Here is a 12,191-nt window from a genome sequence, read left to right on the forward strand (position 1 = left end):
CCAGGAGCAGCTCAATGGAGCCTGGGTGGCTCAGCTCCAAGGAGCAGCGAGCAGAGCACGTTACCAGCCTTCTGGAGTTCCCATCTCACACGCACATGCGTGATATGGACAGCGCTGGCAAACAGCTTCCTTCAAAAATAAGGATGACTAATCCCCAGCAGTGCCACTTCATTTATTTATTTTTTTTAAAAGGCCACAAGGCAGAGCTTTTTCCAGAAGCATCAGCCTTTGTGAACCAGCAAGTGGTGGGAAGGGGAAGCCCTGGGACCCACTCATGGTCTCCAGACAGAACTAACCACAGGAATACTGTGGGGTTTTGCGGCCTGTGTACGACACACACAGACACGGATGGAGCCCCACACTCATGGAAAGGCTGGATCCCACTGCCCAGGAGACTTGCAGACCCCTTCATGGTTAGTAGGGATCTGATGGGGAGAGGGGTTACACAAACAACCCACTATTTCCCTAGAAAATTAAAAAAAAAAAAAAAAGAGAGAAAAAATAAGGCATGAAACAGCTTTACCCACTGTAACACTGTAACATCCCCCCGGTGAGGGAAGGGATGCATGGAGAAAAAGGGGTGCAGGGATCTGGGATGAAGAGGAGCATCTGCATTGCCTGGTGGGCCCAGCCCCCCCAGCAAGGTCACTCTGGCTCCCAGGGAGACACATCAGAGCTTCAATGCAAAGCTGTGGTCGAACTGCAGCGGAGGCAGCGCTGCAGGAGGTCACTCGGGGACTGCAAAGAGGGAATGGATTAAAAAAAGGGAATAAAAAAAATCCATAAGCAGATGTTTACTGATGTGCAGCAAATCCACAGCTTGGCTCTGGAGAGCTGCGTGGTGGGAGGGAGAACTGCCCAGTTCCCAGGACGCAGCAAACAATCTGCATCTACAGATTTAGGTTACAGCTTTTAACCAGCCTCCCTCACCACCCCCCTTAAAAAAACCCAAATTCGTCATCTTTTTAAGCTCTTAGAAATGTAGATTTGCCACGGAGGTGATTTTGGGTGGTGGCACCATTAAAATACTTACCCACCTCACAGCCAAGGGCTGCGCAATCTGAAATTTGTGAGTGTTTGCAAATGGTTTGGAAAGCTTTCCAAGGAAGGTGCTGTAGGATTGTAAATCCTTCCCGTTATTAATAAAAGGGAGCTATTGTTCCAGCTCTAATCAAGCCTTGTCTCCAGCTGGGCAATTTTAAAACGCAATTCAAAACACACACAGGGAAAAAAAGATTGTGAGGAAGCTTCAAAAAAAAAACCCAAAAAAACCCCACCAAAAAATCAGTGAGGGAGCAAGGGGAGGGGGGAAGGAAAATAAAAAATAATACTCCTGCTATTTAAAATGAATTCCAAGCAGAAGCATGCTGGGGTGGGAGGGGAATCCTCCCTCCCACCGCCTGGGAAAGGTCACTTGTGCCATCGGTGCCCTGGCCATGCTGCCAGCCCTGCCCTCATCCATCTCCATCAGCAATAGCTCTGCTTTCCATTTGTTTAGGAAAAAAAAATAATAAAAAAAAATCAAGTTGCAAACACCTCCCAGTGCTCTGTTTTCAAGGCTGGGGGAACGGAGTGAGAGGGAGAGGCTTGGAATGAGGCTCCCAGCCAGGGAGAGGTGGTGCATCCTCCGCATCCTCCTCCTCCTCCTCCTGCCCGGCGCTGCGGCAAAGGCGCCGCAGTGGGGGCTCCCCGCCCCCGTGGAAGCTTCTGGAATAAGCAGCCAAGCTGGAGACAGGAGAGAAACCTTTATACCCGCAGAGGGGAAAAAAACACGTAATAAAAGGGAGAGGATTGCACAAGGCCGGGGAAAAAAATAGAGATCTCTGTAAAAGTGAAGCCCCTGAGCAGCTCTGGCAGCCCCGGCTCGGGGGTGGTGCAGCCCCGCTCGGCTGGAAACAAAACGCCCCAACAACCCACATTAAACAAAAAAAAAAAAAAAAAAAAGAGAGAGAGAGAGAAAAATGGTGGTGTTTGGAGCGCGAGATGGTGGGATAAAGGCGCTGATCCCTCCTCCCGGATCTACAGCAAAGCCGGCCATTGCAGTTCCATTTATCCTCTTTTTCTTGTGCAATGAATTGTCTGATCCGGACTATTCGGTTGCATTTGCAGCTTCACTTACAAGTTTGGTTTTGTGGTTTTGTTGTGCTTTTTTTTTTCCTTTTTGTTTCTTTTTTTATTGGGTTGTTTTGGGTTTGTTTTTTCTTTCCTTTTTTTTTTGGTGTATTTTTTCCTTTTTTTTTCATTAAAAAGTAATCCTCCCCAAATCTCCCAAGGAAAATCTACCTCTTTGTGGAACAAATAAAATATTCAGGCACAAACTTCCGCCATGGACTGTAAAAAAAAAAGAGATGGGTTGTTTTTTGTTCTTTTTCTTTTTTAATTTTTACTTTTTTATGGCATTTTTTTCTCCTGCTTTTAGGATACATTGTAGTAGAAAGCCAATGGAGGAAAACAAAGGTAATATATATATATAAAATCAAAAATATATACGGGCCAAATGATAGTGATTATATATAATTAAATCATAGTTTTTAGGTGTGGGGGTTTATCTTATATTTTAAGCAGTCCCCGTAAAAAGGAGACATACATATAAATATGTAGTCAATATACAGAATATTTATATATGTATGTAGTAAATATATAGAAATATTTCTATATCTGTAGAAATAATAGAGCATCTACATGGGCCTAAATCTGAAATTCCATGGGGAAAAAAGCAGTATTTTAGGCATGTAGCTTTTAACAAGGAAGGGGCAACATTGTAGCCTGTGACAACACTGTGATGCAGACAAAAAGGTAAGGCAACATTAAAAAAATATTAAAAAAAAAAAAAAAAGAAAAAAAAAGCGTATGTGGTACCTTGGCTGCAGCCTCCAACAACGAGCGTGTGGATGTTACGGGATTTTGGTTTTTTATGGTATTACCACGTCTGATCACACCAATATATGATTTTAATTAAGCGAATGGCGGGCGAGCTGTCGTGGGGAGCAGGCAAGCGGCGATGGCTTCTTCCCACACCACTCCGGCTCCGAAGATAAATCAGTCCTCGGGTGTTAGGGGATTTCTCCTTGGTTTGTTTTTTTTCCCCCAAGCACGTTTGGGTATTTTCCATGCCGTGAGGAAAGCGGGAGATGGCGGCTCCGACCCCTGCGAAGGAGAAAAGCGGTGCAAGAGAACAGAATTAGGCATTAAACTACCCACCTTGGGGTGCTTGTGGTGGTGATGATGGGGGACGGGGGTGGGGAGGGGGCGCGTGTGAAAAGCGGAATTCTGGGCCAAAAATGAGGCAAAAGATACAATATTTTAGGGGTAACGGCAGAGCGGGCGGGGAGGGGGGGGAAGCAGCGATGGCGCCTGAGGCGGGGGGAACTGGAGGGGGGAGCTGAAGCGTGAGGGGGAGACGGAGGGCTCCGCCATGGACGAGTGAAAATGCGCATTTCTGGGCATTTTCACATCCTTTTGCAAAGGCGGTGAGGAGAAAAGGGGAGGAGGGAGGGGGGGAAAAAAGGTCAGGTTTCACCCGCAGCGCTTTCGCTGCCTGCCCGGAGGGAATTCGCGCAAGATCAGAGCCCCTCCGCCGTGCTCCTGGCACGGCCTCAGCCCGCGCCCACCACCCCGGCCCCGCAGCCGCCCCTCGCCCATCCTTCCCCTCGCTGCCCGCTCGCCGCCATTTTGTCGCCTCACACCGCGGGCCCGCCGGGCGGCCATTTTGTGAAGTGAGGCGGGGGGGGGGGCAGCGCCTGAGGCGGCCGTGAGGGGCAGCCCCGACCGCCGCTTCTTTTTGTCAGCCAAAAGCCTCCTTTTAGCATTTATTTCTCTTTTTCTTCACAAAACGTGTCGCCCTTAATACGCCATCAGGAGCCTGATCACTTCAGCAAGATCCGTCCTCGGACGAAGCAATCCAATAAATGAGATTAAAGCATATTCCCCAGGCTGGGCTGTAAGGGAAAGTTTAGCTGCCCAGAGAATTAGGAGATACATTATTATTATGTATTTATATATGATATATTGATTATATATTTTATGCGTAACTCTTTGCTTTTCCACCGCTTTTCTCCTTTGCAGGGTTGAAGCTGCCATTATTTATATACTCATCATCCTTCTCCTCCACCTTTTTTTCCCCAGTGATGAGTCCCCAAGGTCAATAAGCCGCCTTGACAAACAGGATAACCTCTGCGAGAAATATCTGGGATTTTTAATAAAACACCTCACAGGCTCTACTGGACAGTCCAGCAAAATAAAGATGTAACTTAAACTGCTCAAAGCCAAATCTGGGTGAAAATTGTTAATTTTCAGGAAATAAAGCTGCGGGATGCTGTAAATTGCTGATATGATGAAGGAAATCTGGGATACAAAATGACAAAACCCCATTTGCAGGCATGTGCTGTGTGTCTATTTTCAGAAATAGGGTGGGTTGGGCTTTTTATCTGTTGGTTTGTTGGTTTTGGTGGTTTTCTTTTATAAATAAGCAGCACTTGCTTATTTATAAATAGCGCTTGCAGCCTGGTAACGCGCTTGCGCATCAGTCTGCATCCCTTTCCCCTTGTGTTATCAAAACTGATGTGCTTTAAAACTACATCAGTGGGTGGTTCACTTTTGCAAGGAAAATGGGGGGGGGGGAAGGAGAATATTAGAATATTGCATTTTTCTTCTTTTTAATATATATCCCACCTGTGCTGTGTAATGAAGCCGGAGAAATCTAGGGCTTGGCTGCTCCCAACATAATCCCTGCTGGTTTTCCCTTGTCTCTCTTACCCAGCAGGATCAGACTGCTTTTCATTTAAGAAATGTTGGATTTTTAGGTTGTGTTGGTGACAGGAAAGTGCAGGAAATGGATCTGAACACTGTGGGGAAGAATGTTACTGCAGCGAGCCAGCTGGGATGTGGCTGCCATTAACCTGGGACATCCAAAGGAAAACCCCTGTTTTCCTGTAGCTCTTTCCATCCTATTTGAGAAAACCAGCACCCAACGCTGCTCCCAGCACCTTTTCCAGCCAGCAAAGCCCTGGGCACTGTTTCAGCTGCAGTTTCCCTTCCTGCAGTGTTTCCCTCTGCTCCAGCTCCTTCCCAGCACCCTGGAAGTCATGATGGCACAGCAAAGGCACACAAGGAATACAACTCATGCCTCCCTCTCCAGCTCATCCCTCCCTCTGCTTTTCCCATTTCTCCTAGCTGACCAAGGGGATGCTGGGGGGAAAGGCACTTTCCAGCCTTTTCCCTTTATCATCTCACATTCCTCGTGCCACACCAAAAATCTCCAATTTGCCAACAAAACCTGCAAAAAGGTCTTTTTTGCTACGAAGCCACACTTTAACCACTGATTTAAAACCACTACACCCATGCCTGGCAGCTCCTTATTTAATTTAAATCCTCTTTTTAAAAGTCCAAGTTGCAAGAAGGATAATCTTTGGAGGTTTCTTATGGGATGCACCGTTGTATTCCCGGGAGCAACTTGGCCTCGCAGCAGAGTAGGATATCGGATACCTTCGCTGGGAAAGCCCGAGGAAATTTTATCCGCAGCCGCACCCAGCCTGGAGTGAAGAAATATTTGCATTTGCTGCTCCTTGGAGGGCAGCCAGGTCCTTCCCGCTCTCCTCAGCCTGCCAAGAGGGATTGCAAGGACTGCCGGGCTTATTCCAGCAGCCGAGGGAAGGGCAGGGCCCAGCCAGTGGCGTTCAGAGGGGTGGGATCCTCTCTGCCCTTGTCCACTGCCACTGGGATGAGAGACCTCAAATGGTTTTTAAATCTGGGTGGTCTTGGGGGGCTCCACAAGGTTTTGGGGAATCCCAGCCCCCCAAAATCCTATTGCTCCACGTGGGATGTGTTCAGTTTCCTTTTGCCAGCAAACCTGGGCACTGGCAGAAGTGCTCGTGACAGGGTGAGCAGCTCAAGGGTGGGCTGAGCCATCGCAGCCGGCGAGGGTTTGCTTGGCAGCAGGACGGGATCCAGCTCCCGCAGCCTCACCCCTGCAGGATCTCTCTCCTGCACGCAGCTTGAAATTCCTCGAGATCCTCCCGAGGGAAAACACGAGGTTGTGCTTTCCATAGTGACGCTCCCTGTGCCTCGGCTAGTAACACTTCTCCTCTTATCTGGGAAGAAAAAGGCTTAAATCAGCCTTTTATCCTCTTACCTCCATGTCCATCCATCCCTGTCCTTTGTCATCCTCCGCTCTGGGAAAAACATGCCAAATCTGACCATTTCTGCATCCATTTGTTGCACTGCCAAACTCTCCAGTTGTGCCTTTCCTTTCTCCTCTCTTTCCAGGACCTTCTCCAAGGCTTCATGTCAATAAAAGCATTTCCCTGCCTCCCTCCAGCCAAAACTCACCGCAGTCCCACTGCCAACAGTGCATTCTGGGTTGCTTTGTGGGGGAAATATCCAACCTCTTCCCACCATTCCTCTGTGGAGGGATAGCACAGCTTGGAATAACACATCCAAAACACCTCTCAGCGTCAGCACTTCCATCCTCCCCAAAAACCTTGCTTGGAAAAATACCCTTATTGCACAAAACCAAGCAACTCCTAGGTCTTCCCTTTCCTGCTCCCTTTGGCCACCACCACATCTTTTTACTTTTTTTTAGCATCATTGTGATGCCTGGTTTTCTCCACAGAATGACAAACTTTGGAAAGAGAGAGAGCTGACTTTGAGCACGGGAATTCCCTGGCATGGGACACGAGGTTCCTGCCCAACGAGACCCAAAGCCACCAAAGCCACCAACTTACGTGACCGGGACAAACCGCAACTTTAACATCTTATTTATAAATTTGTTTATAGCGAGTTACGAGCTGATTGATGGGCTGGAGACGCTCGTTAATGAACGCTGAGTAATCAGCTTTGTAGACTGGGAAGAGTCGTCAGGAAATAGTTGTTGATGTGATTAATTAACCATCATTAACCCCTTCATTCATAAATACAGCACGCGCCAGAGAGATGTTGGAGGTTACCAGGAGCCCAGAGCTGCTGCTCTGGTGGTGGTTTTCTTTGTTTACAGCTCCCTCTTTCCATCAGGAAAGCATTAAACATCATCTCCCATGCTCTTGCTATTTTCTGTTCTCTATTTGTGGCTTTTTAAGCACTTTCGGTTAAAAAGAAAGTTGAGATGTTTCTCCGCCTGGTTTGCAACGCCCTCACGAACAAAACCACCGAGCACCGGCAACATCGGTTGTGCAGATGTTGGATGTGCAGAGAAATGGTCTAATTTCTGCTGGTTTGGGGCTTGGACTAAGAGAAGATCAAAAAGTTTCCAATGACAGAGTGGTATTATCTCGAAAAACGTGCAGAAACGGGGCTGTTGGATGCATTTAGCTGGAGTTTTGCTGCCTGATGGAGGAATTTGCGCTCCAGCTGCCCTCTGCCGGCTCCAGGACAGACAGCCAGCAAAAAAACCCCAAATCACCACCTAAAACCCTTTTATCAACAGCATGAAATCACCAAATCCCAAATACACTCCCAAAAAACAACCTTGGCTCTCCCCCGGGTGACAGTGGCATCTGCCAAATAGCCGTACCCCAAAATCAACTGTTACGGACCTGAATGACCTGACTTGCCACGCCTATAAAATCCAAAAAGTGACTTTTTTCCCTTATTTTTAAACTCAGATTTGATAGGTTTGGAATGCAGGGCGGATGAAAGGAATGAGAGTTTTTAGACTTGGGGTTTTATTTAACTGCGAGTAACTAAATCAGTGCCCACTCTCTACAGAGAGAAATATTTCAGTGAAACCCCAAAGAAGCTCAAGAAGGAAGAAAAAACACCCCAAGAAAACCAAACTGGCCTTGAAGAAGGAGTTTTAAAAAAGAAATAAAGAATAAAACTTCTGCTCTGCCATTGCTGCTCTGTGAGGGCATTTCATGTTCATGGTGAGCGCAGAGCTGTGTCGGGACACATCCACACTGCTCCCCTGGCCAGCCCTGGGTGTCGGGGTCCCAGGTACATTTTGGAGATGAAAACACCAGTTCTGCAGGAATTTTGAGGTGCAGCAGGCACCCAGGGTCACCCTCAAAACACCCCCTTTCTGGTGCCTGGCACTGGAAGACAGAGATGGATGAGGCGTGGGGTCTCAGCAGGACGACTCGTTCCGCCAGCGGACGTGGCAGGACTTGCAGAGGAGGTGGCTGTCCAGGGGGTAGCACCCGTCCTCCGTCAGCTCTGGAGACAGTGGCGTCCCACAGCTCTGGGGGTGAGAGGGGAAAGGGATAACATGTTTTAGGGGGTCCTCATGTTGCATCACATCCCGTTTTCCTGCAAAACCCACCAGCGCTTGGAAAAAGCACAAACTACATCAAAATCCTGCGAAGCCGAAGGTCTCCTCCAGATACATCATCACCACCACCACCTGATTGATTGATTTATTTCCCCCTCCCCATCGCTTACTGTGGGATAACAAATAACCCCGGGGGCTGTGCACCCTGTGCCAGCCAAGGCTCAGTGCCCTCCCCTCGGCTTTGGGGGCCCCCAGCCCCGCCGGGGCTGTACCTCGCAGCGGTAGCAGCTCTCGTGGAAGCTGCGTCCCAGGCACTCGATCTTGTAGGTGTCCTTGTCCTCAGAGGGGACGATGGGGCGCTGGCAGGCACTGCAAACCGCGGCATATTTCCTGGCAGGGGCAAACAGCAGTGGTGTGACAGGGACAGCCAGACCCCAGCTCCCAAACCCCAGCTCCCAAGCTGGGGGACGCTCCCCCGTTGCCAACCTGTAGAAGTCGGGCACGCAGTACACGTCACCCTGCTCGTCCACGGCAAAGCTCTCGGCGCCGATGGCGCGGCCGCAGCCGGCACAGGAGAAGCAGCCAGGGTGGAAACCCTTGCCCAGGGCACGGACGATGCGCTCCGTGATCAGCCCCTGGCACTTGGCACATTTCTCCAGCGTGGCCTGGGATTTAGGGAACACACGGCGTGAGATGCCAGCTCCCACCCCGAGGGTGCTGGCTGTCCCCAAGAGAGGATGGTACCTGGTAGCAGGTGTCACACATGGGCTGCCCATCCCTCTGGAAGTAGCGCTGCCCGGCCAGGAGCCGCTGGCACGTGCGGCAGGTGAAGCAGCCGGGGTGGTACTGCTTCCGCATCGCCTCCACCGTCGGCTCCCGCGGCCCCAGTGCTTTGTGGCAGAAGGCACAGATGTCTGTGGGAAGCAGGGACAGGGGTTCGGAGCTGCCTGACTCAGTCTCCCTAACTCGGGATGAGCCCATGCACGGCTTTGTCCCCCTTACCTCTGGAGCCGTCCCGCTCCGGGTACCCGTTCGCATCCTGCCGCTGCGGCTTGTCCACTTGCTCCTGGCAAAGTTTGGGCGGCTTTAATTCAGAAGGGGCCGGGAGAGCAGGGGAGGGTGAAGCCACATTATTTATGCTCCTGCAGGTGGGGAAACTGAGGCACTTGGGGGTCTGCACCTCATTATCCTCACCTGGAGGGTGGCGGGTGCCGCAAGGTCCAGTTGCTGCAGTGCCGGACACAGCGACTCCGCGGACAAGGGCTGGGGGGCTTCAGAGAGGATGAGGACCGGCGGGAATGAAGACACAGGCACAGTTGGGTGGGTTTCTGCAGCGAAAGACAGATGTGGGGGGTTTAGGGGAGCGATAATGTCCCACCATGGTAACGCCCTGTCACGGTAATGCCCTGTCACAGTAACGCCCCAACAGCTTTGCAGCAGCGCTCGCTGACCTGCCCCAAAAGCAAACGCCATCCCGGACGGAGGGGACAAACAGCACCGATAAGTGCCCGGCAATGGAGAGCAAACACAGCCCTTCCCTGCCAGCTGGATCCATCGCGGGATGGGTGCAGGGCTTTTGGGAATAACTCCCAAAAAACCCCCCACACCCCCTCCTGCCTGCGTGTCCTTTAGCAAAGCATCTCCACAGCATCCTCAGCACCATCATCATCCTCTCGGCACCGCTCGCAGCCCCCCGTGGACACCCCTCACCTCCGTTGGGCAGCGCGGGGGGTGACGGCAGGATCCGGGGGCAATGGGTGCTGGGGACCTCGGCGCACTCTGGCTGTGGCTCCTGGTGGGTTTTCTCCTTGGTGGCCACGTCCCTCCGTGGTGGCACCAGAGTGATGAAGATGGATGAAGCCATCCTCTTCTCTGCCTTCCCCGGCAGCATCCCTGGAGCCGCGGAAGGGCCAGACCTGGGGTTGATTTTAGGGAAAATAAGATAAAGCTCCCAGGCGCACCAGCAGCTCCTGCAGCCGTGCTGCCCTTCGGCATCAACCCGCCTCCCTCCTGCCGGAAAGGGAGAAGGAGCGACCGTCCCAGTCCCACGTCACGGCAGTAAAAGGTCTCGTGCCTGGGAGGACACAGGGCAAAGGGTCCTGGGGAAGCAGCAGCTGGAATCTCCCATTTTCACGCCTCTGTGGCCAAATCCCTCCCTTTTATAAGTGTTTTAACCCCCTTTATTTCCTCTTATTGCTCCCACCTGGGATTACACTCCCTGTGGGCAGCAGGAAAAACCCCACCTTTCCTCTTAAAAATGGGGTTACCATAGGACTTTGCCTTTGCAACCCCTTTTTTGGAGTGTCTCTACATCCTCGTTCCCTCCCTCCTTATCCCTAATTCCCAACTAATCACTTCCAGCTCAGTGGAACCGCTTTATTTTTCCAGAAAATTTTTCCCCTTTATTTTTGGGAAACTGAGGCACAGTGCCATGAATGACCACATCCCTGTCGCCGACACAGCCCCCGAGCACAGCCCCAGCAGGATGCGCCTGACCCCGATAAACCCCGCTCAGGAAGGAACAGGGCTGTTTCTTCAACTTCCCAAGGGGAAAAACAGCCGGGGCGAAGCTTCCCCTTCCCAAATGGAATGGTTTGGAGGGGGGGAACCCCGAGGCTTTAGCCAGGGCACTGCATTGGTGAAGCAGGATTTGCCCCTGAGGTGAATCAGCAGCTTGATAAATACCTGTGTGATGAGTTGCCTGCTCTCATGCGGCTCCGCTCCCCCAGAATCCCGCTCATGGGGGTCAGCACATCCTCTCAGGGGGCAGCCAGTTCCCCTCGAGGTGGGGGAACAGCTTCGGGATGTTCCCGCCGGTGACTTCAGCCTCTGACTCAAGCAGGGAAGGGATTAAAGAGGAAAAAGAACCCCGAGCGCTTCTCTTTCTCCTCCCCTCCCTCCCCACCGGCGAAACCCCGGCCGGGTGCCGGCGCTGCCGGCCCTCGCCCAAATCCTCACCCTCCAGAGCTGCCGCTTTTCCTCCTCCCCAGCCGAGCTGCGGAAAATTAGGGGGAAAAAAGAATAATCTTAAAAAAAAAAAAAACAAAACCCAAAAAAACCCCACCACACTAAAAAAGAAAGAAAGAAAAAAAAAAGATTTCTCCGGGGTTAATGGGAACCATGTGCTCGTCGCATTCCTCTTTGTGCCGGGGCTGACGGGATCCTGGCAGCCCCACGGCGGCACCCCCCGGGTCCCCCCAGACAGGGGCCGTCGGGCTGGTGGAGGCTCCAGGGGTGCAGTAATGGGGGTCCTGCCTCCGTTTTTATGGGGTTCCCACCCCTCCCCACGTAGCTCCATCCTGGTTTGGGGTGGCTGAGGCCACATTAGGAAAGGCCCCCCTGGCTTCCCCAAAATCTCCTGGGGTGGGGACTGAGGTGGGATCGATGAGGGGCCACTTTTGGAGCATCCTCACGCCCCCAAAATTGGGATGGGGCACAACTCTTTACAGCTGTCCCCCAACTCTGTTTCCTGTCCCAGGGACCTCTGGGAGGGTGCTGCGAGGATGCCCAAGGAAAAAGCGATGGGGTGGGGGGACAGAGTGCTTGGTCCCTTTGTCTCCCCTGTCCAGTGGTCCCACTGTCCCCTTGTCCCTGACCTGGGGGTGGCCTTGCAGTCCCCCTCACTTATCCCCGGTCTCCCGCCGTGCAGCCCCACAGCCCCCTTCCCCTACCTGGGCGTGCCCTGTCCCCTATGGGGCGGTGGCCCTCCGTGACCCCCTGCCAGGGAGCCCCCCGTCCCCTCCCTGGGAGCGTCCCCAGTCCCCTCCTTGGGGGTGGGTCTTGGTCCACTTGTCCCATCCCAGGATGGCTCTGTGGTCCTTATCCCATCACCTGGCGGGTCCCGTGTCCCATTTGGGGTGTTCCCTCTCCCCTCTTTGGTGGGTCCCCAATCCCGCACCTGGGGTGGTCCCTACCTGGGGGTGGCCCCAGTTCCCTACCTGGGAAGGTCGTACCTTGCGGGGGGAGGTTCCCTGCCCAGGGGGGTGTC

The 12,191-nt window shown here is 52.1% G+C and overlaps 1 protein-coding gene and 1 long non-coding RNA gene across 4 annotated transcripts; one reads left to right on the forward strand and one right to left on the reverse strand.

The window, feature by feature from the left end:
* Positions 1–2,344: 2,344 nt before the first annotated feature.
* On the forward strand, positions 2,345–4,370 carry LOC120324096. 2 transcript variants are annotated; one of them, XR_005565107.1, is made up of 2 exons: positions 2,345–2,457; positions 4,066–4,370. It is a non-coding gene; the product is annotated as an uncharacterized LOC120324096 (long non-coding RNA). The 2 variants fall into 2 exon arrangements; XR_005565106.1 differs by lacking the exon at positions 2,345–2,457 and adding an exon at positions 3,476–3,940.
* A 3,400-nt stretch (positions 4,371–7,770) lies between these two features.
* FBLIM1 (filamin binding LIM protein 1) lies at positions 7,771–11,169 on the reverse strand. 2 transcript variants are annotated; one of them, XM_039385588.1, is made up of 8 exons: positions 10,889–11,169; positions 9,914–10,119; positions 9,398–9,531; positions 9,206–9,269; positions 8,948–9,117; positions 8,690–8,868; positions 8,476–8,593; positions 7,771–8,173 (listed from the first exon to the last, which is right to left on the reverse strand). In XM_039385588.1, exons 1-8 carry the CDS (start codon positions 10,942–10,944, stop codon positions 8,060–8,062), a joined length of 1,041 nt encoding a protein of 346 aa, XP_039241522.1. In that variant the 5' UTR covers positions 10,945–11,169; the 3' UTR covers positions 7,771–8,059. The 2 variants fall into 2 exon arrangements, with proteins under 2 accessions (XP_039241522.1, XP_027567235.1); XM_027711434.2 differs by having other exon boundaries at positions 9,206–9,287.
* Between the last annotated feature and the right edge of the window lie 1,022 nt (positions 11,170–12,191).

Source organism: Pipra filicauda, unplaced genomic scaffold (genome assembly GCF_003945595.2).
Source record: "Pipra filicauda isolate LSUMZ 115617 unplaced genomic scaffold, ASM394559v2 scaffold421_size600610_pilon, whole genome shotgun sequence".
Lineage (NCBI taxonomy): Eukaryota > Metazoa > Chordata > Aves > Passeriformes > Pipridae > Pipra > Pipra filicauda.

Excerpts from the sequence above, each read along its gene's own strand:
- FBLIM1 (XM_027711434.2), bottom strand. The coding sequence starts at position 10,944 with ATGAGCGGGATTCTGGGGGAGCGGAGCCGCATGAGAGCAGGCAACTCA. Across the intron at positions 9,532-9,913 it reads CCCCGCGCTGCCCAACGGAG|AAACCCACCCAACTGTGCCT; the intron begins GTGAGGGGTGTC and ends CTTTCGCTGCAG. Across the intron at positions 9,288-9,397 it reads CGGCACCCGCCACCCTCCAG|CCGCCCAAACTTTGCCAGGA; the intron begins GTGAGGATAATG and ends TCTGAATTAAAG.